Source organism: Neopelma chrysocephalum, unplaced genomic scaffold, assembly GCF_003984885.1.
Source record: "Neopelma chrysocephalum unplaced genomic scaffold, ASM398488v2 Primary Assembly neopelma1_60, whole genome shotgun sequence".
NCBI lineage: Eukaryota > Metazoa > Chordata > Aves > Passeriformes > Pipridae > Neopelma > Neopelma chrysocephalum.
The window spans coordinates 17,789,228-17,814,962 of NW_020897715.1; the positions used below are offsets into that span (position 1 = coordinate 17,789,228).

Genomic DNA, 25,735 nt, shown 5'->3' on the forward strand with positions numbered 1-25,735 from the left:
TTGTCACAGAAAAGTCTTCCTAATAGAAAACTTTACCCAATGGTTTAAGGGCTTAGGTAAGGAGGGAGCTCAGAGCTTTTTCTCTAGATGAGTATTCAGTGCAAAGTTTGTGATACCATTGATTTTGATTCTGTGTGGATTGGATCCTTTTCTTGCTGAGAACATGGGAGGGTTATTTCAGCAATGTCAAGAAAGTTCTCTTTCAAGCTTTGAATAATGGCAAACGGTTCTTGGCTGAAGAAGAGTCCAGAAGCATCATGTGGTGGGAGAGGCACAGCCAAATGATTTAGGGAATATCCTTTAGAAAAGTTGGGAAATTAGAGCATTGTGTGTGGTATTACAAATTTAATATGCATGTCTGTGTTATGCATGGGTGTGCATATACAGGTCACTCAGACAATTCTTTTGACTCTTTTTGCAGAACCTTTTATAGCAGACCCTCTAAAACAACCTTCAAAAAAAGCAGTAGGACACACAAGCGTTAGCTCAGTTCCTTTTCTTTGCATCATGGTCTGTATTTTATATGATGATTACACAGTAAGATTTATTCTGCCGGTAGGAAGAAGGCTGTAAAACCTCATGTCTTATACTTTGGGAATAATTCCATGTCTACTTTGTTTTCCAAAGCTTAATAAAGAGAAGTAACCTGAAGCCAGGAGGGATTTAATGAAGGTATACATTCAAAGAAACTTAGGGTGCAGTTTCACAAGTGCTTGAGGCTAGCAGTGCTGATGAGAGAAGCTTTCTTGCCATGCATTCATATGTGATCATGTGTTTCTCCATTAGATTGTCCTTTCTTCATGCTGGTTAAAGTACTGTTGCTGCAGATGGCAGATGTCTTAATAGCTTTATAACTTCTGAGGCAAACTGTCAGTTAGTCTTTTCCCTTGGACTCATGGAAGATACTTAATTCTTTTCACAGAGATCTGTTTGAAATCCAGACCTTCCTTTCAGACTGCATTAAATGTCACAGAAACCGCTTCTGTGGCTGAACAAATTTGTACCTATATATAGGTCATCTCAGCTCCAGCGTATCTTGTCACCACTGAGAATCTTCAGTATTAACCATAAAGTCTTTTGATGGTTCATCTCTTAATATCAGGACAGCTAACAATAAATGCTGTTGTCCATTGAAGGACGTGAAGTCTTGCCTATGTGTTTTTACAGAGAAAGAAAATCACAGAGGAAAAAGAAAATCGCAATGAGGAAATTACAGGTTTATACATACATATGATTACTCAGATCTCTGTTTAAAACCCAGGCTTACATTCAGGATCAAGCTACACAGCCAGAACAGCTTTGAAAAAAATTCAGTTATTTTAAGACTTCCACTAATTCTGGTGCCCATTCTGCTGTGAAGATTGCACCATTTTGTGTAACCCTGTTATGTTGCCTACAGAACTGATAGCCTGGTCTCCGAAACAACTGAGATCTCAAAGTGTCAAATCTGCTGGGGTCTGGCTTAGAAGTCTCACCAAAAGGCATCGTGATTTCTGGTCTTCACAGCTCAGTGTTACTTTTGGCTGCAGCTAACTTCAGGTTTTGGCTCCTTGTCTTTTGCTCTACCTTCTAGTCCTGACTTTTATTGGCATTGTGCCATATTTTTCCTTAATAGCCTGTCTTGGCCATCCACCCTAGCATATGACTTGTTTCATTTATGGGTTTTGATTCTAGACTTCAGCTGACCATTTAACATGCTTTTGTTTTGCTCCTTGAATCTGTCTGTTCCTCAGCTACTCTGTCTTTCTGCCCTTTGTCACAGTGACTACTGCACCTGATTCTTGTTCACATCCCAAAAATCTATTAGTATCCTGAAAGTCATGATCAGAAGAAATAAACTGTCCTTTGTGGCTTCGTTGATCTCACCTTTTCTTCCCATGGACAGATAAGTTCAGTAACTATCATTGACTTGAGTTACAGATCGCACTGAACTTATGGGATTTGAACACTGCAGCTAGAGGCCATATTACTCTGCCTCTTTGCTGCTCTTTACTCACACTTTTACTTTTTCAGACCCTCTCATTTGATCAGCTGTGAAACCTTTTACCCATAAGTCAGTAGCAGGGCAGTTCTGGGTGTTGTTTTTTTCCTGTCTCAGAGAGAAAATGGGGACAATCATATCTTTAATAATTAAAGAAGTCAAATAGCTTCATCTTCACATTGAGGTTCAGGGTAGTGATTGTAGTCTTAGTTATTCCATTTTTTGTTTCAAAGAGAGAATTGGTTCATGTCTGTTAACTTCAAGTTGACTGTGTCCACCTAGATATCAGATTATTTCGCTAGATATATCTTTTATTTCACAGTGAGTCAGAGCTATGACTAATACAAAAAATTGTGTAGACAGCAAAAGGCAGTCTCACCAGTGTATTGAGAGGGGTTCTGCAAGCCAGAACAGACCTTCTATATTTTCTAGGCAAAAGGCTGAGGAAAGAATTGACAGACTAGCAACCATTTTGGATCAAATTACTCTTTGCTCCCATTGAGTTCTTACTAATCTATTGTGTCTGGAGTATTCCTTTGACAGAACACGTTTCAAATTGTGCAAGCTTTGACTGTACAACTGAATACAACTTACTGTCTCACTTTTCTGTAATGGATAAGGATGCTTTTATACAGTGCTTCCTGTGATGTTCCCTCTGAATCTTGCAATCCTGGTTACTGACTTCATTCTCCCTGGCCATCTTGTCAGGTTGACTCTGTCTTTGATTCTTGATGGCTGGTGGTAGAACAGCCCATTTGCATGGAAGCAGTGTTTTATCTCTTTCTTCCACTTAATTTGACTGTGACAAACACTTTGCAGTTAGGCTGAGGAGATCACTTCTACAAACCAAACAGCATAAAACCAGTGGTATACACAAGGACAGAATCTGTACACACTGAAACATATGCAGAGTACTTTGATTATATCTTCCAAGTAAGTTGGTGATGGGTAACACCATCATTAGAAAACACATCAACAAACAAGATAGTAGTTGGTGCCTCTTCTCTGTGAAATTGTTGACAAGGGGAATTTGGGAATCAAGCTCCCCACGGAAGTGTGTAAATTTTATGGCCTGGGAGCATCTGACTTCTCAAGTGAGTAGACAGAGGTTCATTTTCATACAGAATCACAAGTGGGAAATCCATCTAGATATTTTGAGGTAAATCATCTGGGATTTGGAAAATCCCAGGATTTGTCTATAAAAGATACTAAGAGGAAGCCTTCATTTTTTTCCTGTTGTCTAAACTGTTCTGCACTGCAGGTCTCTGTGGGCACATTCCTGATCCACTGTCAGCAGATTGCTGTATGACTTTCTTCTGATTTTCATGGTCCCAAGGCATAAGGAGGCACTGATAATTCTGCCTGCTATAGGGTAGCTGAGACGATAATGGTTTTGTGAGTCTTTGTTTTGTTTTATTTATTGTTACTTTGCTTTGCTGAGGAGCCTGACCCCAACTTTCATCATTGCTAGCTCACAAGTACCATACCAATCTCACTGTACTCCTTTGGGTTGGAGGCTAAATACTGAAATGTACTACTGCCCCTTTCAACAGAAGTTCTCATTATCAGCAAAAGATTAAGATATTAATCTAATCCAAAGAGAACCAAATCCCCTGCATGACATTTTCATTGGTCTCTCTGTGCTTATACGTCAAATCCGTTAAGTTTGGACTGTTTGCTGAAAGCATAAATTCAGTCTCAGCACTTCGGTCAGAGTTTGCGTAGCAGCCAGCTCTGAATACTGGCTATAAAGAGGTTTTCCACTAGGACGATGGGAGTGATCAAAGCATTTCTGCATGATTCCACCTATGTAGTATTTTCAATGTGCTAGAGGTTTCCGTTCACATCCTGTGTCAAAAGGCTTTAACCTTTTGAGATTAGAGGTTATATATCAATATATATTGATATACATAGGCCATTGGAATATGGCTGTACAGCCAGGAGAAATGTTTGGCCACAGCCACTTACATATAGAGACTGTAAAAATGTTTGCATTGTGGTTCATGGTTTGACTGAATGACTCTGTTCCAGGCAGACTCTGCTAAAGCTCGAGCAGTGTCAGTGGCACTGCTGAGAACAGTCTTCATCTGCAATGTGATTACTTACTGACTGTATCCTTCCTGAGATGTGAGCGCTCTTGGAGGTCAACCATTTGGCATAATGATCCTTACTTTTTGTATAGAAAATTCCCACAATCACATCCAGTTGAATGTGCTGAGGACCACTGCTTAGTCTTGAACAGTCTGAATGAATACAGGGAAAGTCCACGGAAGATACAATTTGGTTTACAAGAAACTCGATTTCTTCAAAATGTGTTGCTGAATGTTCTAATCCTATTCCTTCTCAGGAGCCCTTCTGATGTTGGACAGGTGAGGAGAAAATGAATTGACAGTGGCTGCACTCTGACTGATATGCTCATGCATTGATGATCAAGTGGGCTGGAAGACAGCATATGCACGTCTTCAAGCATGCTGTTGCTAGTTAAATTAAAAATCAGCTAATCTGGAGTGACAGGTTGTATGCAAAAAAATCTGGTAAATTTCTCTGGGAAGCATGTTGGGAATAATGCATTTTGGCTTCCTGTTTGCAGGAGCACCAGAACTTTTACTCCAGTGACATGTCCTTGGGCTACCTAGTACTTTCTGTGAAGTATGAACAGATTGAGAAACAGGAAAATCTACGCCTGTTGCTGAGGTAACAGTGGCTGTTGTTGAAGCATATGTTACTGTGCTGTGTCTCTCATCTTACCTTGAGCTTCCTCTGCGTAGAAGTGGGTGTGAATTTCATGTCTTTCTTCTGGAGAGGACCACAAAGAAAACTTTGAGCCATTTTTTTGCTTGCCTTCCCCTCTGAGTTGCTCTCAACAGTCTCCTTCAGGAAGCTGAAGTGGTGCTTGCAAGTGCATCTTTATAGTATCTGTGTGAAAGATATCTGTTCTTCCCTCAAATAGGAAGTTTTTCTGTGTTTTTTGTTTACTTAGAGACATGTGAGTACTCTCTAGGAGAATATAGATTTCCTAATGGAGGACAGCCTAGCCCAGGCTTTGTCCTTAAGACTAAGGCTCCCTTGAAGGTGAGCTAGAACATTCCCTAGGTTCCCAGGGCAGCCTACAAAGTGCCATAACCTTTAGGGCTTCCACAGAGAGACATTGCCCAGAGAGAGCTGCTGAATGAACTAGAGGAAGAATAGAGATGGACCTTGCATAGGTGAGAGGCAACGCTTCAGAAAAGCTTTTTACCACAGTATGGGCTGGGTGAATTTCCAGTAGGCAACATGCTACTGGAACCAACAGTTGTTCTAATACAGTTGCTGCTGAGAAGAATTCGTCCAGGACTGAGGGAAAATACTGGTTGCATAGGAGTCAGCTACAAGAGAATCACTGGTGGGTTTCCATCACTGTATGCAGATAATGCTTCAGTGCCAGCAATAATCTTGGAATAAAGAGAGAGCGTATTTATGAGCTGTGCCTGGGAATGTTTATCTGAGCCCCAAATCCTTCCCTGTAAGAGACCAAGGAAGAACAAAAGGGTAGAAATTCCTCTATGAAGATATTTCATTATATGCAGTACTTTTTGCTCAGTAGCTTGTTTATAATGGTTTGAAGAGGATTCTGACAAGCCCAATATTTCTTCTTCCTTATAAAGATATCTCTCCTTAAATATACCAATATAGAGGAAGGAAGCTTTTCTTTATCAGGTTTCTGGAACAATGCTACACCAGTTTCTACCTCCTTTACTTTGCTTAGATCTGCTTTCCTAGGCTGTCTATAACAGACCTTTTACAGTCTTTCAAGCCCTCATTGTATGGTCTTAGGAATCCTTTATTATTCTTTGTTCATGAATTGTATTTCAACATTTAGATTTCTGTGAAAGAACATCGGGGGTGAGCAAGAGAAAAGCAAAATATTTCTTTAAACGAGAAAAGAATGCAAAGGAGCAAGAGAATAAACATTCCTGTTTCGTCTTCCTCTGCTCCCCACAACAAGTGATGAACAATAAGAAGTGAAAGTACCTTGTTTTTCTAGTGACTTTATGCACTAGGGTTAAAATTAACCCTTTGGGATTTAATAATAATAATGGCCAGTCTTCGCAAACGAAGATTTGGGGAAAGGTCTTTTTACCTTTCCAGCCTGCGCAATGGATTTTTTAGGTGAGACACAGCCTGCGCTGAACTGAGCCCACCCTTTAATCCTAAGGTTCATCTGCCGGGGCCAAGCAAGCTTGGACAATGGCAGTGAGGTCCTCAGGACGTAGGTTTGTTTAGAGTGACCTTCTCATAGATGGATGGCCTTACAGGGCTAACAGGCTCCATCTGCCCGGGGGACTGGCTGGGATTTGAACCTGGGTCGCAGAGGTGAGAGTCTTGCATGCTAACCACTAGGCCACCAGGGGTCCCCAATCCCTTTGGGATTTACTGCTTTAAGGATACTCTGAAGAAATGGATACTCTTTCTTTAAGAAAGAGCCAGTGTTGCTTGTGTTTCCCTTCAGCTATGTCTCTAATGCCTTTTTTTGTTTTGTGTCAGGACTCGTACTGGCACCAAACATGACCTAATCCCCATTTCCTGTCTGAATGAGTTTCCCAATGCTGTCCAGATGGCAAAGGTGAGATTCATGCTTGCCTGTTTAAGACCTCATTCTTCAAGTTATTTTCACTTCTGTCTTCCCATTTCCCTCTTTTTCTACTATTTCCCAGTAGAACTGTCATATAGTTCCCTCCTACCCTTCCATTTAGCCTCTCTTCTTTCTCTTCTAATTTTAGCTCAGATTTTTTGCCTGAAGTGGCTCCTGTCAAATAATTGTAAACAGTGCCTGCACTCTCATGTGTGTAGCAAGCTAGGGCAAATGATAATCATGCTTCTGTTTCCCTCTCTTTCTCACTTGACAGCTACTGTGTGAGGATGTGAATGTTGAACGCTTCTTTCCTGTCCTCTATCCCAAGGTACAGTGTTCTGGTATGTCTGTATGTCACTTTTCCATCAAGATCTGGCTAATGAAATCCAGCTGATAATTTCTGTTTTCATTACCTCAGGCTTCGCAGCTTATTGTTGCATTTGATGAACATGTCATAAGCAATAACTTCAAATTTGGGGTCATCTACCAGAAACCTGGACAGGTAAGCTCCATCAGATCCCCCTATATGTGAGACAAAATGCAAAGAGTCAGTTCTCTTAGCTTAAATGTAATAAGAAGATCTGTGCTGTCCAGAGGCAGTGGTGCGGAGGCAGCAGTGTTTGTGCAGTGCCGTGGTTCCCTTGGCATGCCTCTTCCACCCCCAGTATCCCTGGCAGCTTTGTAGATCTCTGAACCCTAACCCTAATGACAGCTTGGGATTGAAGCAGAAGTCCCCAGCTCCATAGGCGGCCCACATGAAATTTGTGGAGGCAGTGATGTTGTTCTAGTGCTGTGCTTCCCTTGTCTTGCCTCTTCCACCCCCATTGTCCCTGGAGCTGCAGGCTTTATGGATCTCTGAATGCTAATCCTAACCCTAAAGGCAGTTTAGGGATGAGGCAAAGCTCCCCAGCACCATGAAGTGGCCCAGATGATAAAGATGTGGAGGAAGCAATTTTGGTGCAATGCCATGCTTCCCTTGGCATGCTTCTTCCGCTCCCAGTGTCCATGGAAGTGCAGGCTTTGTGGATCTGAACCCTAAGTCTAACCCTAATGGCAGCTTGGGGCTGAGGTAGAAATCCCCAGCACCATGGAAGGCCCAGATCAGAAATGTATTTAAGCAGAGATGTTTGTTGGTTGAATTGTGCATAGAAATTACTGCTTGCTCTTTGTACTGCTTGTGCTTCTTACAACTTCTGCTTTCCTTTTGTAGACAACTGAAGAAGAAGTCTTCAGTAACACAGTAGAGAGTCAGGGTTTCCTGGAGTTCCTGGATTTCCTTGGTGACAAGATTCAGTTGCAGGATTTCCGTGGGTGCGTACCCAGTGCAGCTGGAAAGCCAAACTGAGTTAGGGAACACTGTGCATTCACAGGCTGCGACTCTGTTAGAGCCCTGCTTTCAGAAAAGTGCTGTGTCCTCTGAAGCCCAGTGCAGGTGAAGAAGCCCAGGATGCTTTTGTCAGACATTGTGTCTGGAAACTAGTTAGGTCTCTGCTGGTATTTTCCTGGTATCTCAGTCTGACCCGTAGTATCATCAAAGAATAATTTTATTTAACAAGTGCAAATACAAGTTTGTTTCACAATGGTATGGAACAGTATTGTTTTAGGCTCTTTCTGTGGGGCAGCCTATCCCTTCTGTAGTTCTGAAATATGGAGTGTGTTTCTCGGAAGAATACTAAAGAAAGTAGCATCTTTGAGGATCCCTGGTTTAGCTTCATAGCTTTTAGCAAGCTGGTACGTTCACCAGCAGAAACACTGTGCAGCTTCAGTCAGTGCATTGGTTTGGGTAAGATTTGGTGCATCACTATCACTGACTTCCTAAAAATTACCTTTGATAATACTGATCGACTGCTGTTACTGATACTGTCGTTTTTCTTTCTGCTTTCTCATCTCTACTGCCTGACCTATGGCATGGTATGGATTTGCTCAGGTTCCGGGGAGGCTTGGATGTTACCAGAGGTCAAACAGGCACTGAGTCAGTCTATACAAATTTCCGGGGGAAGGAGATCATGTTTCATGTATCTACAAAGCTACCCTTCACAGAGGGAGATTCCCAACAGGTATCAGAAGGAGAATTACAACAGTGTGGCTAAGAGAGGAGGGATGTTCGAAGAAGGACTGTGTAGAGGGGAGAACGACTAGCTGTATAATGTTGGGAATCATGGCTGGAGTAATGGTAAAAGTAGTGGTAAGGGGTTTGGTTGAACAGATCGGTTTGAGATGCTTGGCAGATGGGTGTTTGAGGCCCCATTGTACTGTTCTGCTCTTTTTCACCTGCCTTCTCTTTTTATTATTTTTTCCTCTCCAGCTTCAGCGGAAGCGTCACATTGGGAATGACATTGTAGCCATCATCTTCCAGGATGAAAGCACACCTTTTGTCCCTGATATGATTGCTTCTAATTTCCTACATGCTTATGTGGTAGTTCAGCTCACTCATAGCACCACTGGGGACACTCTCTACAAGGTAACCAGAATCAATAGATTCATCTCTACTGATTTTGATCCTTGAAGTGGAAACCTGTACTTGGGCCTCTGGGAAAGGTACAGATTCAGTCAGCTGTCATCCTCATTTCTTAAGTATCTGCACGTGAAACTAGAGTGTTAGTTGTATGTTTTTCAGAGTAGCTGATGAATTTCTGAAGCTTGAAGCTTGGGAATAGAAGCAGGAAGAATTCAGATAAAAGAATTTTGTTTACATCAAGGGACATGAGGCACAATTGATCCCACTTCGGGGGTTGTCTTGCTTACATGATATAAGTCAGGTAAAATTCACGTCTGCATTTCTTCTGCTGCACCGCACTGTGCTTAGAGCTTGCACTGCCTGAAATTGCAGGTCAGAAACAGCTGGCTGGCCTAATCTGTGGAATCTGAACCAGCTACACCTGCTTTTGGGGATCCCAGAAGTGATGCCTGTCTAGTAGGGAACAGCTACCTGTTAGGGCCCTCTAGTTGAAAGAAGTCCTGCTAGAGCTCATATGCCATATCTGCAGTCTTTGGACACAGCTCTCTTTCTCCGTCTCTGACATGACGCTGTATGGATGTCTATATAGCTTTATGTTCAACTTTCAGTCATGCTTAAAGAGCAGAAAATATAAAGAAACTTGTATTTGTGATGGAGTTTCCTTTGTAGAAACGTTTTAATCCGTGTGTTATGTATTATGTAGGGATTTTGATTTGGTGATGATGAGTCCTTATGCCTTGGAGGTCTACAGGAGCACTGAGAATATCAAAATTAGGACAGGATCTCCATCTGCTTTTCCACTGAAGAGGGTATTGGTGGTGGAGCAACCATCTTCCATTGTTCTGCTTTGGGCAGCCATTTTGTAGTGACAAATGAAAGCCTTGTGCTGATCAGGGGCTTCCATGGGATTCCACTTCTCTTGTTCTCTGTATTGTAGGGCACAAAAATTCACTTCTTCCTCTCGGTAAACTCACACCTCTCTTTGGCTCTGTGACATTTATTCGTTGTTATTTTGAGGCAGTTGCAATTGTTATGACATTGTTCCCTCTTGAATGAAATAGCAAATAATGGTATTGTTCCATCTCAAACATGACAAAAAAAATAACTCTGAAATACTGTGAAGTGCTGTATGTATCTGGTAAGATAGCTGCATGTAATTATAAGTAAGTGCTGTGACTATGTAAAAGCTGGCCTGCATTACAGTTACCTTTTTTGACATTGGTATGTTAGGTAGGAGCTTATCTCATACTAGGAAAATGCTTTTGCATGTTTATCACCTGTGACTCAGAGTGGCAGTGGCACTGAGATGCTCCCCTCAGTGTGCAGTGTATCTCTACCAAGGATTCTCTGTAAAAAACCAAATAGGTCAGTATAACCACGTTGACCAAAGTTCTTCTAGTGGAGGTAAATCTTGCAGCCTGAATAGAAGCATTTTTTTTTGTAAATATACTGGTTATACTGGTTATTATTAAAAATATTTTTTAAAAAAGCAATCAGTTCAATTTTTTGTTGCTCTTGCTGTGTGCATATCCAGCTGAATTTCTGGGAGATAAATCAGCACATTCATCTACTGAGTTCAGAAACAAAGGGATGCACAGGATGCTATATTAGATCTCTTTTGCATATGTAAATTATTCAGAAGGGATCAGGTCTATCATAGTAGTTTGAAAACTTTGATAGTTTCACTTGTGTTACAATACTTTTTTTTTCTCCCTTATATTATTTCAGGTTTCAGTCACAGCCCGAGATGATGTCCCCTTCTTTGGACCCCCTCTGCCAAATCCAGCCATATTTAAAAAGGTTTGTTTCTCTGGTCCAATGTTAGATGGCAGGAGGATATCGTACACACACTTAATGTTCTGAGTCAGTATTGTCAGTCTGGCTAAATGACTTTGGAGGTCCAAAGAGTAGTAAGCAGAGCTTTTATCATGTGATATTTTTATTACTGTTTTCATCTCTAGTTTAGTCTAGTCTTCATCTTATCTTACAGAGTGCAGAGTTTCGTGAATTCCTTCTGGTCAAGCTCATCAATGCTGAGTACAGCTGCTATCGAGCTGAGAAATTTGCTAAATTAGAGGTGGGTCTATTACCTGGTTGCTTCCATTAAAAATTATAATTATATGTAGTTATAAAGATATTATTGTCAGATTAAGAAAATATAGTAAAATGTTTAACTTTTGATTTTGTGTTGCTTAAGAAAGGAAGATGAAATGTGGTTAATACTCAGCTATGGAATGCTTCCTTCATATTTCATAGCAGGTGTGATAAAATATGAACAGGTGCATTCTAATGTAAAGGTCTAATCCTCAAGTAAGAATGGGAATGTGACACATACAGTTTGCTGGAGGAAATTCTGTGTTAGCTGAAACTCAGTATTATGCCACAGGATGCATACTGATATCACTGATTTTTGGTTTCAAAATTCTGTTCCAGACTGCTGTTTGCCTGATCTGGAAAAAACATGCCTCTGTTTCATCAGCTGTAAAAAAGTGTCCTTTATGACTTGCTTTAGAAAGAGTTTAAAAGGGCTGGCTCTTACTGCCGTAATAACTGTGTAGTAAAACTGTAAACTGTAACTATGCAGTTAAAACACTTTATACTGTTTAAAGTATTTTCATGGGGTTTTGTTGCTCTCGTTGTTGCTGTTTTGGGAATTTTTTGTTTGGTTGGTTGTTGGATTTTTTTGAGAAGGATGTGAGACATTGAGAAAATAGGAAAAAAATCCTCCGCTCCTATTAAAAGATGTTCTCGTTTCCAATGTTGATGCAGGAAAGAACACGGAGTGCCCTCTTGGAGAGCCTTTTTGAGGAGCTGCAGCTTCGCAGCCGCAGTATGATGGGGTTACCCACAGGGGAGGATGACAAGATAGAGAACGGCAGTGGGGGCTTCCTGGAAAATTTCAAGGTGAGCCATCCTACAGAGCTATAGTGGTGCAGAATTCTATACTGGCCTGTAGAAGTCAAACTCTTTATGCTTCATGCTGGTGTCTAGTGTCAGATGGGGTTTTATTCTGTGACTTACAGAAAAAGGAATCAGCGTTTGCAAGTGGAATTGTAATAACTAGTAGCAAGGGGCTTTTGGTTCCTACAACAGATCTCCTCCAATTCATTTTCATTATAATTGGAAGAGTTGCAAGAGCTACTGCAAGAGAGTTTCTAAACTGTCTCTGAGTGTACTGTCTAGAAAAACTGTGCTGCTTTACTTACTCTCTAAAAGCCAGAGTTATTTTATCTTTATTCAATGTAAATGACATGGTGTTGTTTTGTTTCAGTTTTTTAATAAGTCAGAATCATGTGACAGAACTTTGTTTTGAAAGTGATAAAGATGATATGAGAAAGCAAAGTTTTTGTATGAATGGGCAAACTGAGTTTTGAACTGGTTATGTAGAGAGAATCTGATGTCACTTCTGTCTGGAAAGAAGTGTTATGAATAGCATTTCTTCAGATGACCTCCACCTGCTTTGTGTGGTAGGCTGGTTAGAGTTACTAAGGGCTTTGAAACGAATCCATTCCCATACAGTTTCTTTAGCTATGTCTATAGCTTTGGTCAGATCTGGGATGCTTTGGTGAGGTGCATTTTTACATACAATCAGTCTACCCTGCCTTTGCTACTAACCATGAATTTTATACCCATCCGTGTCTTACTCTAGTTACCCTAAAATGTCCTTTTTCTGACTTCTAGCAGATATTGTGGTTTGCATGTCATGTATACAGGTGACCTTTGTAAAAGGGTGGAAAAGGCTGAGTAAACTCAGAAAATGGCTTTTTCAAATGCTTCAGATTTTGATGTCTGCTTTCCCCTTGAAGCCAGCACTGAAATTTGTACAAGACTGAACCTTACAGTCTTGAACAGGAGTTTGATTTTGTGTTTTATAACCTGTACTGGATAGGACTGCTCCAGTCAATGCTGACTTATCCAGTATGCTGGGATACTGGTAGGGAGTCTTGAATTATTGCAAAAGGACAAGGGAAGTGAGTGTAGAGAATATACTTGAGGAAGACTTCCTCCCTGGCTCTTCCCAGAGCTCCATGCATGGAGTAGTATGGGCAGTATCTGAGATACTGCCTTCTAGGAATTAGGATTTGTGTGGTTCTGATGTCGTTCTGTCACAGCTTTCCACTCAATCTGTGATGCTTCTCATACTACCCTACCGTGTGCATGTCTATATGTGTATATCTGTGTTTGTCTGTTTCCCTGCCTCCCTCCTGTTCAGCGGGTGATCAGAGGCCGCAGCCAGAGCCTGGATACCATGGGGATATCCATGAGAAAACAGCAGCCAGCCACCCTGCCCAGCCGCCCAGCTACAGCTGGCCTTGCCCTCAGCCAGAGTGTCGCCGAGGGCCCTAAGGCCATTGCTGCGGTAAGGTATTCGGGTGGGCTGTAAGAAGAAAACCCGGCATACCTTTGTAACCACCCATAAATTTTATTTCTCTTTCCCTATTAGTTTGTCCTCTTGTACCGCTGTGAATCTTTTTGTTGTATCATCCCATTTCACAAGTGGTGAAAGCATGTGTTCCAGTCTGTTTTGTCTGTGCCTGTCCTTTAGCCTCAGTTCATGTGTCAACTAGAGCTGAGATTGATGCAGACTGGGAGAAGAAAGTCAAACATGGTTCTACTTTTGACATGTATCTCTGCTATCCTGGATTAGATCCTGTACATTGCCATATGTTAAAAAATGCATCCACTGTGTTTTGACCAGAATGGTACTGCATTGTCATATGGCAAGAGCTGAGAACATAAGGACACTAGAACTGTTTAACTTTTTTCAATTTCACCAATCAGATTATTTTCTGTAATATAAACAAGAGCACAATATATATTCAAGATGCTGTTTTGCTGTAAGTAGAATTTGCATGTTGGGAAGAAACAGCAGAATTAATAAAGTTTGGGGTGAGAAAAAGAATGAATATTTCTAGTCACTATCGAAGCCTTTCTTGTTTGATAGGGTTACTAAACATATGTGATCAGTGTGAGTATAATAAATCTGTGACAAATCTTTCCAGAAAAGGATCCATGTTTCCCATACTGAAAATATGGTTACCTTGGCCAAAGTGCATCCGGCCAGTTGTGGTCTCTGCACTAGTGATGTCAATACAGGCAAACTACAACAAAGGCATCTCCGAGTAAGCCAAGAAGGTGCCCTTCAGTGGGAAGATTTCTTGGTGACAGTTTACTCGGTTGCATGCGTTCTCTATGTCAACACAACGAAGTCACAGCCTATTAATGACTTGGGTTTGCTGCCTCCTCCACACCTTTAACTTCTTGATTTCTTTACCTTTCTGATTCTGCCTCTCCTTTCATCATAAGGGGATACCTCCCTTCCAGAGCTCCTTTCTCTGTATACTGGCTGTGTTCTGCCTTTGTATCTCTCTATCCCTTTCTCACACCACCTTTTTAAGCTCTGGCTGTTCTTTCTCACTGACAGAAAGTACTCCTTCTTGCAGAGGTGGAGCCGAGCCATGCTATTGTATTGCAGAGTAAAGGAGACGATCTGGATTCACGTCACAAACTCTTCTGCCATGCTTCCAGTTCTCCACAGTTTTTCCTGTCTTGTTCCCCTCCTTCTGTTCTATCACGCTTTCCTTTTTTCTAGTCTTTTGCCTTGCCTGGTAGGAGCCCATCACGTACTCGAGCCAGCCGCTTCCATGGGCGACGGAGTAGTGCCATTGGCATTGAGAACATACAGGAGGAAAAGAGGTATGAGCTGTGGGAAGATGAGACAAAGAGGGTAGAAAAACAGGAGGAGATGAGAAAAGGAACATGAAAAGGCACATATAAAGACAGAAGGGGAATTGACAGGAATGAGAGCTGAAACAGAAATGTTTGGAAGAAAAACCTAATTATCAGCTAATGGAGAAATGGACAAATGACAGAAACAGGCAAAATTAAAAAAGGACATTTGGAAGTGGGGAGAATCAGTATTTGAGGAGGAATGGAGGAAATGGGTGGAGGAATATTGTAAGATTGCTCTTAAATATTTTACAGTATGATCCAGGACTCTCGAGTCTCCTCTTCTGTATTCACCACTTTTAGATAAGAGTCAGATGACAGGCTAGTACTTGGTAAAGGGGTGCTTGATTGTTTGTTTCCATGTTAAAATGTTCAAATAGGCAAAACTTCTTGTATCTTAAAGGACTTTTTTTTTAAAGCCTTAAGTCAAAAAGACTAGTGTTTAAGTTAGATCATCTGGGACATAATTATAACTAATGGATAAAATACAGGCTCAAGGAGTGATTTGGTGTATTTGACAGAATTATAACCATTCAAAAGTTGTCTACTGGTCACCAGAGATTATTTAGGTAAATCATAAATTTCTCTCAGCTCTGGCTGAGACACCTTTTAAGATTATACAGAGTCTCAAAAGTCACATGAGTGCTGTGCATCTAATATGCAATTTTCCCAGTTGCAAGAATTTCAGAAAGCAGGTTAAAGACTCGATGTAGAAGGGAAAAAGTCATCTTTAATGTGGAAACCAGTGATTTTATGACAGGAGGAAATTACTATATATTCCCTTCTTTCTTAATGAGGTACATATGACCTAATCTGAATAAAAATAGTATAGAATCTAGGTGGAGAAAAATTAAATCTTCTGAGACAACTGCCCTGTTGCCCAGTTTAAGCCAACACAGCCACAGCTTCTCACTATTTTAATTACTTTTGTACTTTAGGCAGTCGTGGCCCTCAATCCATTACTTTGTGTTCAACAAGCTTTTCTATCCCCTTAAAGAATCTGTAAAACTTTTCTATCATAAAGAAAATGCCTGGATTTATTTTCTTCTTTTTTTTTTTCTGCTCTTTGCTAGGAGGAATTGGTAAGCTGTTTGGCTTATATAGCTTTCTTTTTGCATATTTGTAAACTTAGATATGAAGAACAGGGAGCCTTAGCTTGTATTTTATGAAAGACTTTTTGGGTCATTCTTGAAGGTGCAGTTTCACTAGCAACTGTTCTGTTTTAACAGTTTATTGTTATTAAAAAGCAGATGTGATACTTCCCCTCTCCCAGTGTCTCTTTCAACTACCTGATTCTGACTGTTCCTTGTGATGGCTCAGATGCTCAGTGGATCTTTCATGGAACCGATTCAACCCACTAATCTAAGAGAAAAAGTATCAACTTGCTTTCCTTGATAATTGTCTGCCAGATTCTGCCATGAACTGGCTCATGGAGAAGTTTGATGGGTATCAGGACTGATGGGAAGTGCACTCAGTAAGAGTGAAGGAGGCTGGAGCATACTCTCTTTCTGGCAACAGTGAGCTCAACATGTGACTTCACCTGAAGCTGTAATTTAATGATATGCAGGCTTTGATGACAGAGCTGATCCAGTCCATCCCACTTGTTCATGTGTTACAGAAGTTTCAGGGTTGTTTTAATTTTAGAATTTTTGTCAGGGTAATTTTCAGTCTCACAAACAATTGTATTAACACAAGTGAGGGAGTGAGGAACTGTGGTTTGAGGGGTACAGGTAGGATCAACTGACCAGGAGAGCAGGGGAAGAGCTCTGTGAACTCCCATCACTGAAGCGCCCCAGCACCCCCCCCCCCAAAAAAAACCCCTTAGTTTTCCTTTACTTAATTAAACATACCTCTCTTTTCAGTTACTCACACAGACAGCTTTCTTCATAAGTATCTTGACAAGTACTAGCAGCAGTAATACTGTAGTAACCATCATATTTACACTCTCTATTAAATCCTAATGGAAGGGGGAGGATAGAAGAAAAAGTTAAAGAATTAAAGATGAATACTGCAATTAATTTAAGCTTTTAAATAAATTCAAAAGGAGCTTAAAGTTTGCCATTTTGAATATGTCAGATGTGACATGTAAGGAGTCTGCCGTTTTCAATAGAACCGTGTTTACTTCTGTTTCACATGTATATGAGAGATCCAGCTTTATATTGTGGCTTGTAAAGGACTACTAGAATAGACAGTAGTTAACTCTGGCTCTAGGTATAGCTTGTTTCTCTTTTCTCCAAGCAGAGACACTGCAGAGAGGATACAGAGGGTGTTGGACAGTCCAGGAACTTTCTTTGACCTAAAGTCTGATGGATCATCCAGTCCCAGCTCCCCAGAGTTCCCCAGCAGGAAGAGCAAGTGAGTTGAAAATAATTTGAAAGATGCTCACTGTCTCTGGTATTGGCTTAAGTGTGGTGCATGTCTCGTTCTGTTGGAGGCTTTGCTGAGATTGTCCACATCAGGCATTGTAGCATCTTAAAAGTTAGATGTCTGGCTGTGGTACAGTATTTCAGAGCCTGTCACGGACTCGGCTTTCTGAAGCAGTCAGTGAAGAAAGATTGGACTACTTAAAGGTGATTTTGGTTATATCTTTACTATAATGTTAGCTTGCATCCAACAGGTTACGCAGAGTCTTAGCTGTCCAGTTATCCATGTTTACTCATGTATATGTTTCTTCTATAGTTTGCTCTGGAGTGATTTTGGAGCTTCATGGAGAAGCTTGGACAAGGGTATGTTGGGATGTTGGGTTGTCCTCAAGTTCTGCCCCTTTAAGCAGAATCCATGCCGCTGCTCCCAACCAGCGTGAACTAACCTGTCTTCGGTCCTCCTGAAGTGTTATAGCGGGTGTTACAGCACGGTTTCATGTGTTGCACCTATGTTTCATTGCTAAAGCACGCCATACCACACCCAGTGTTCTCCTGCAAAACACTTCACGCAGTAGTCTGCAAAATAGTTTTCCAGTTTCTGGTTGCCAAAAACTGGAAAAATGCAATTTCCTTGTAGTGGAGCTTTGCTGTTGCTAAGCTGTTTTATTTTGGTGTGTGATCCTATCTAGAATACTTCAGGCAAACCACCCATTTACATTTCCAAGACTCCAGAGCAGCCTGTCTCTAAATCCAAGGCTGCAGCTGACTTTCTGGAACAGCTTGCCACACCTAATTTTTTTCATGAGAACTTGGATGAGACCTGTGGCAAAAAAGGGACAGAGTGTTTTGTATTAGGGCATGTTACTTCCTAAGGACTGTGTCTAGTCTAAGAAAATTTCAGGAGGTGCCCTAGAACCAGGACTCTGTGATTGTAGTTGCTCCAGGTGCCAAATTTGACAAGGAAGAGCCTTCCTTCCAACTAGACCCAATGCTCTCTAAGAATTACAGTCTGCTGACTATCTTTGGTAGTTCAGCTACCCAGTTGTGTGCTGTAGTACTGCCCAGAATTTTGTCACAGGCAAGGTGCAGAGTTCTGGTAAGTACGTTTTTGTGTATGTGCTAGTTTTGGTTTTGGGTTGGATGAGTGTCCAGAATTTTGGTGTGGAGGAGGATGTGAGTACATCTAGGAGATACAGACCATTTAAGATGCTAGCTCTGGCAGCCAAGGACAAGAGAGAATGCAGGACGTGGAACTGCTGACTGGTCAGCAATCACCATCTTCCAGCATTACCGCATCATTCCACCTCCCTTTCCTGATCCTGCCTCGGACCTTGTTAGTGAACTAGAAGTTCCTGACTAGGCATGTGTTAGGGACTCTTGTTTTGATTAGATAGCTGATTACCCTGCATAATAAGCAAGACTTCTCCTATTTAGAAAAGATCTCATAGCTTGGCTAGTCCTGGTTACCTGACTGTAGAATGTGTGCATGTCCTGGAAAAAAAGAAGTATGAAGCTTTCTTTCATGACTTTTGCATATGATTGTGGGCTTCCCCCACTTCCCAACCCCCCTTCTCCATCAGCTGAGGGGGTGAGCCAGCTGCAATGGCTGTTTCAAGTTGGTATCCATATGCTTTTGGAGAGAAAACATAGCATGGGATTTCACTAACAATACTTGCATGAATATTGTTTATGCACATGAGACATGACCTATATTATTTGGCAGTCTGTCTAGTTCTGTCCCCAGGATTCTCTCTATGCATTTTTTTCCAGTCACGGACTCAAAACCACTTACGATCATAATTGTGGTGGTTTAGCCCATTCCTGGAGAGTTTGTTTATGAGGTGGGATGTAGCATGGAGTTTTGCACAATTAGTGATTAGCCAGAGTTAGAGTTGTGATCTCAGACTTATGGACTAGCCCATGTGCAGTCATACTTTCTGCATGTTATCTAGGACAGGGGAGTAAGAACATGTAATTCCACCATGTAAAGCACACCATTTTCAGCAAGACATTATTAGCACAATATTGCAGGAAAAGGCTGGGAGTGTAAATTCTAACAGTCTGTCTTGGAGACCATTTACTGATGTTCTGCTGAAATAGCCTATCTGTTTTTCATTAATTGTGGAACCACAAATCAGGATTCATGATATAGGCATAATTCTAATGCAAAAAGAGTTCTGAATGGTTCTAGAATAATTTATGTAGTCCCTATTAGATAACATAAATGGGTTATCCCTGGTAGTATGTCATCAATCCTCTCCAGGTTCTCTCCATAGAGTAGAGTCTCAAAAAATTTCTGTTATCGCAGAAATGTCCAGCATGTTGCTGCTAGTCTTAAGTAATCATTTCAGATTCAAGACTTGAATGATCAACCTCTTCATCTGTGTTCTACTAAAACTAGCCTGGAAATAAATGCCAAGGGAACACATAAATTATAGATTAATTAATTTATAGTAGAGACAAAGTGGCACTTACTTTCTGTCCTTGCCTGCGGATTCTCAACACACCCTTCTGCAGTGATCAGCCTGCAATCCATGAAACTGCATTGTTCACTTGAGCTAATGGTGTCTTCTGTCTCACATGCAGGGACAATTGTCCTTAGTTTTTCTGCTCTTCTGTCCAGGTAGCCTTCCAAATAATCCTTCTTCCCAAGGGGCAGACTCAAAAGAATTAACCCAGCCTATGTAACCAAGTAGCAGAACTCCTCAGGAACAGACAACTTTCTGGGTTGCATCTGAAAAATCAAGCACTATACTGTATGTGTCCATATCCTAGGAAAAGTACATGGGTTTTTTGTATGTGTGTTTTCCCTCCTCAGACACATCTGAGTGGGGACATCAAGCCAATCAGGAGTGGACCGGATGCTACTCAGTCATTGGTTACCTCACTGAAGATACTGGCAAGACTTTTGGGGTGAAATGAGAGTCCTGGCTAAGAGGAGCATGAACGTACTTAGAGGACCTCAAGGACTGTGGAGAGACCAAGTGGCACCAAGTAAAGCTCCACTGGCAGTTCCTGGAGCAGGAATTCTGGGAGAGGGAGATGGACAGATAGCTCCAGTTGGAGCATTTTGGCTCTATGCTCTTCCCATTGCCCAATCAGCAGCCACTGAACCAGCCTCTGCTAATGATGGGGAACGGAGGCCACCTCAAGTGTGACCCCTTTTCTTCCCCTCCCTTCAAATGAGTAAGAATGTCTTGGCCTGCAGAAGGCAAGAGCAGAGGAACATGTTTCCACCTCTGTCTCTAGTGCCTTTGAATTACATAGGTCAGGAAATGCAGTGCAGAGAACGAGGATGGAGAAACCTGCTGAGGAAAGATGCTGAGAAGCAGATACTTTGTGGAAATCTAGATCCCAGTTCACTTAAATTCATATTATTGTTTGCTCTGCTGAGGGAGAAGCATGTTGGCCTTCATTTCCTCCAAAATATATTTCCTAAATTAGAGGAAATATCTTTGGCCTATATTGGCCCTGTCTTCACCGTTCTCCCTGTTGCATGCTGGCATGGAATATGCCTGGGACTTTAGGTTTCATTACTGCTTGTAGGTCAAGATTGGCCACATTTTGCAGTTTCTGAAGGAATAAATATATTTAGTATGTTAAAAGTGTCTTATCTTTCTTGCCTTTCTTAGCTTTTTTTATATTTCTTAACATTTTTAAGCACTCATCTCTCCCTTACTGGCTAGTCTTACACAAACAGTGGTATTTCCCATACATTTTAGGCTTACATGCACAGTGCACGTTCTACCATGTAAGCATGTCAGCGTCATGGACTGCTATATCTCCTAGATGATTGTAAGCAGTGGATCACAAATTCTGATCTGGGTAGAGCTGACCTTAAGGGTCTTTCTTGATAGATGTGAAACATGCACCGGGCTACCTCAGTGTCTGTGTCATTTGAGAAAGAAGTGGTAAAGTGATCCAATACAGTTTGCTTTCAATGTCCCTGTTGAATGACCCTGTGAGACCTAAAAGTTTAGTGGGACGGACCTAAAGGAGCTCATCTACTGGCAACTTGTCACATGGAAAATCACCAGGATGGGAATCTGACCTAGGTGTGTTCCTGTTTGTAAGCAGGAGGAAGTTCTGACATGCCTGTGCAGGAGCTTGGCACTTGATCCTAAATAGTTTGACACTGAGACAGCCTGCAGATCTCAGTAATTTGTTTCAACCTTCCCATTGCTTTGTTAAACTTTCTTAGTTAACTGTTCTATAATACTGGTTAATGTCTGTGTGTTTTCTTGCCTTCTCATGTTACACCTGCCCAGAAAACCAGCAGTAACAATTTATAAGCTGTATGGCATGAAAAGTGTGCTTTTTATAGTCCCTTTGTTCTGTCTGGAATTTCACATAAGACCAAACATGATAGTGTGATAGTGGCTGTGGGAATGGGCGGCCAAGACTGGGTCTTGCCTGCCCTTTATTCTCGGTTTCATGTCTCTTCATATTATATTTAGGCTTCTAAATCTCGGATCTCCAAAATAAGGCATCTGTTGATTTTAATGAATGTCTAGATATATTTGGTACTTAAATGCAGGTGGTGTGACTCACTCCGCTTTACTACGTGTAAGTCTGTGACTTAAAAATTCAGTTACATTTGTCCTTTCATACAGTTATCCAGCATGGAGACAAAGAAGTAGTGTTTCTACTAAATGGTGTAGCAACTAGAAATTAAGGTATGCAAGCCAGTTTATCTGTGTTCTGCTTCTAGGTGGAAAAACTAGCTGTGGATGAATCATTTCTTCTTACTGTTTCTGATTGCTGTATAATAAAGTTATGCCACAAAAAATTAAGCCTATGTGTAACAATAAGCATGATGATGTTGAATGCTTGCATTTCACAGAATGCTCAGGAGTCAGACTTCAGGATACTGTGTGATGCAGCCACTCTCACGTTCTTCATCCAGTGTAAGCAGTTGTTGTAGTGGATTAAGGGAAAATGGAGCATCTGAGGAAGAGGAGAATGACAGGGTGGGTGTATGATCTCTAACAAACAGAGGCTACCCTGCCTGATTTTACCAAGTGCATTATTAAAACACGTCTTCTTTGCCCTCTCCAGGAGCTGACGTGCTCTCTTGAGGGCACTCCAAAACAGGATTCAATGGTTCAGAATATGTGGCTGGATGACAGTGACTGCACACCCAGTACTTCTTCTAGCTCACCAGGTAAAAAAAGAAAGAATAAAAAGAAAAAATCCTCTACTTATGCTTCTAGAAGCATATAGGAGGTTGAGCTGCATCCTTTATATGCTGTACTTAAGATCTGAGAAGCGTAGGTAGATGATAGAGAAATGGGGAGAGAAACTGGCGTGCAAACTTTAATGGGGAGAGAATGTTTCAGTAGCATGAATAAATAGTGCTGTACATACTGCAGACGGAGTTACAGTAGACTGCAAAGAATGAATGTGTTTGTGTTTCTGTGGAGAGCTATGGTTGCATTTCTGAATCAGTGCCCATACCTCTTTATAAACTAGACAGTTTGGATATAGGAATTATAGAAACAGTGTTTCCTGAACTAAGCAGTATGCTTCTCAGAATGGGGGTAATCAGGTAGTTAACCTATACTGAGCTTTCTTTTGGCTGGGCTCTTTAGTCAATCTTACTTGATTAAAGCTGAAGTAGTTGATTAAAGTCAGCTTGGATCCATTCACAGTGCAAAGAGATGATTATAGTCTTCTTTTCAGTCCCATAGCAGGGAGAACTATTGCATTACCTGCTGCTGAGGTTGTATCACCTGCACTGATCTCAGACCCTGTTTGTAGTTGTTTCACTTTGTTAAAATGAACTGGTTTGGACTAAAGCGTTTCGTGTTGAGAAGCTAAAATTAGGGAAAATTTAAATCAGTTTCAACCTGTTTCTGAGAATGAGGCTGAGAGGACTGTGTTTAGATTTTGGGAAAGTATGATTGAGAAGACTAAGCTTTTGAGTTTGGGAAGTCATTAGAAACTGTGAAAGGCAAAACTTAACAATTGTTGCCAAAAGACTGGAATAGGAGCATGTTGAGATGGTAAGAGATACTAGGGATTATGTTTATGGCAAGTGAGAGAGTAGGTTGGAAGGGACAGTGAAATCTTTGTAGGAATTGTGTGAAAAGGGATTGTCGATAAAGATAACAAGCATCAGAAAGTGGAGCCAGTTTTCTTTGAAGATAGAGTTAGGTCTTAGTCTCCGCAGCTGCCCTGTATGAGATGTCAATAGTGGCCCTGCTTAAAATTGTCTGTATCTTAGCAACAGCATTGAGGATGTGATACTGTCAGATGTTCTGCAGACCTCTGTTCTGTGAGATGTTTGTAAGATTTCTACACTTTGCAGAACAACTCACAGCATGAGTGCTTGTATGCTTAGAGACACAAGAGAGAACCCAAGGCACTGGTGTTGAAACTCTGGGAGAACAGGAAAAACAAGTGGGATTACTGATCATGCAGAGGAAGGGGAGAGCCATGCCATATGCTACAATTACGAGTTGGGGTGCTATATACAAATATTGCCTGTTCTGAAGGAGAGACATAAAGGTGTTAAATGTGGTGATATGAAAAAGCGGCATGTCAGGGACCTTCACAACAGAAGACAACTAATGAGCTGCTATTATGAGGCAGAAGATAGGAATGAGCTTCAATAGGTCCTTCTTTTGAAAGCTTGGAAGAAGGAGTTCAGTGTCATCAGCTCAAAGCAAGAGTGATAAAAAAATACTGTAAGGCCAGGAGGCCCAACACCATGAAATTGTCTCTTTTGTAAGGGATCTGGAAATGACACCATAAAGGCAATAGTTGCTTTGTGCCTCACAGAAGGTTTTCACTTGTATCACCATGACATTGTCCAGGTTACCATTTCCATGTATTTCTGGGATTATCCTGAGCGGGCCACAGCTCCACTCCCAAATTCACTCCTATTGCCTTTGTGGCATGACATTGAGAACAGGCAGGTGTGAGAAAGATGGATGCTTTCTAGTGGCCTCTGCTGCTCTTCCCAAGATAGTTTCCCTATCTGCTGACTCCTTATTGTCCCACAAGTATATAAATCATGCATCACCAAGAATAATCATTGCAGAGAATGTGATATAAAGTTCAACATAATTTTTAGGTTTTATAGACTCCATTGTGAATGGCAATGATCTCATACTGACACTGCAAAACTTTCACTGTGCTTTCTCAGTACCTTGGCATGGTCAGACAGCTGCACCCTGCAGGAGGGGTGATTTTTTGCTGTACCGTATCTATTCTTATATCTTCACTGCATACATGTAAAAAACCCAAACCTACATATAGGTACACCAACAAACCTGCAGGTTTGTATGTGGGCTTCTGATTTGTGCTAAGAGAGCCATTGTTAAAATGGATAAACATGGATACTTTTCTGATTAGTTGAAATCAATTCATCTAATCAGGAGACTGCAGAGATGTAGTTACATGTGTGTGTGAGGTACAAGGTAGCAGAGTCAAGCCCGCATTCTCTAAGCACAAGGTGAAATCTTACCCTTAGGAATTTGAAAATTTATTTCCAGAAATTCTGACAGTTCTCAAGCTAGAAAAAGATAGGATTAAGACCAATTTGTTGTGCTAAAAAAAAAGAAGAAAAACCACAGGAATGATACATTTATTTTGATTTTTGCAAATACTAAAAATTTTCTATTTATTTACTACATCCAGTCCTGACAGAAGACTACCAAAAGATCAAGTGTGGCAATACATGTTAATATTCCTAGATAAAATTACATTTAAATGAATATTGGTAATTTGGGTTAGTCTGTGCAACAGGGAAGAACTGTAATTATCCATAACTGAACATAATAAACTAAAGATAATCCAGAGTTAAACTAAACAAAGCGAAGAAAGCCCCTTGGGACACAGAGAGGCATCCTGGTGTTTTAGTTTTGCCCTTTACTGAGCTATACAATAACTATTCAGCCACAGTTAATGCACTGTGTAAAATCAGACTGAATTGGTTTTGTTTTTTTCCCAGAGAAACATAAGACATGCCCACTGTAAGTCTAGGTCTCACACTGAATGTTTCCAGAATTCCTAATCATGTACACGTTCTTGGGTTCTCCAAATTGCCTTTCAGATTAAGAGAAAAATGTTACAGAAAAGGAAAAAAAAGTGTCAGCAGTCTGTAGTCATTATGCTCCCAGATAAAGACACAGATAGCTGCCATTGCCAAAATATTTTCTGATTTGGCTTTAAAGTACCAACATGTCTCATATGCCAGTGCATATCACATGAGGCAGAGGTGACTTTCTTCTTAGCCTTAAGGGCAGGACATAAATCCAGCTATAACTCTCTTTAACACTTCTAGTGTTATAGAGATAAGGCATTCAGGTTGCACAGATGTATTTAGTAATGGCATTTCTTAGCTTGACTGCATGAATTGTCACTTACTGGAACCTGCTGTATTATTTTAAACTATTTTTTGTGTGTAACATTAGACTGATACAGAAATTAAAAACAGACTGATGAAAACCTTTGTGAAGGTTGGAAAATTCCTTTATTACTCATTAGATAGCTACAGGTGTAGCTTCCTTAGGCAAGAAGCCAAAGAGCTGTGGCATTGAAACAGTCTGGAACCAGTGGCCAATGATTTTTTTGAATGAATGAAT

General features: G+C 40.9%; 1 protein-coding gene across 15 annotated transcripts in view; it reads left to right on the forward strand.

Annotated features, from left to right (window-relative positions):
* LOC113966536 (rap1 GTPase-activating protein 1-like) overlaps window positions 1–25,735 on the forward strand; it is a 45,941-nt gene that overhangs the window by 16,925 nt on the left and 3,281 nt on the right. For 6 of the 15 annotated variants that reach the window (XR_003533864.1, XM_027681395.1, XM_027681394.1 and 3 more), the window contains 15 exons: window positions 4,572–4,675; window positions 6,506–6,584; window positions 6,868–6,921; window positions 7,012–7,095; window positions 7,804–7,904; window positions 8,521–8,650; window positions 8,899–9,054; window positions 10,780–10,851; window positions 11,042–11,128; window positions 11,821–11,955; window positions 13,265–13,411; window positions 14,645–14,748; window positions 17,020–17,136; window positions 21,988–22,114; window positions 22,203–22,308. Coding sequence is in view for 11 of the 15 variants with exons in the window: in XM_027681395.1 (XP_027537196.1) it covers window positions 4,572–4,675; window positions 6,506–6,584; window positions 6,868–6,921; window positions 7,012–7,095; window positions 7,804–7,904; window positions 8,521–8,650; window positions 8,899–9,054; window positions 10,780–10,851; window positions 11,042–11,128; window positions 11,821–11,955; window positions 13,265–13,411; window positions 14,645–14,748; window positions 17,020–17,136; window positions 21,988–22,114; window positions 22,203–22,308 (1,603 nt within the window). In the remaining 4 variants the exon portion in view is untranslated. Of the gene's footprint in view, window positions 1–4,571; window positions 4,676–6,505; window positions 6,585–6,867; window positions 6,922–7,011; window positions 7,096–7,803; window positions 7,905–8,520; window positions 8,651–8,898; window positions 9,055–10,779; window positions 10,852–11,041; window positions 11,129–11,820; window positions 11,956–13,264; window positions 13,412–14,644; window positions 14,749–17,019; window positions 17,141–17,460; window positions 17,508–19,962; window positions 20,750–21,987; window positions 22,115–22,202; window positions 22,309–25,735 lie in introns of those variants that run through there. The other 9 variants (XM_027681399.1, XM_027681397.1, XM_027681396.1 and 6 more) reach the window with 8 other exon arrangements.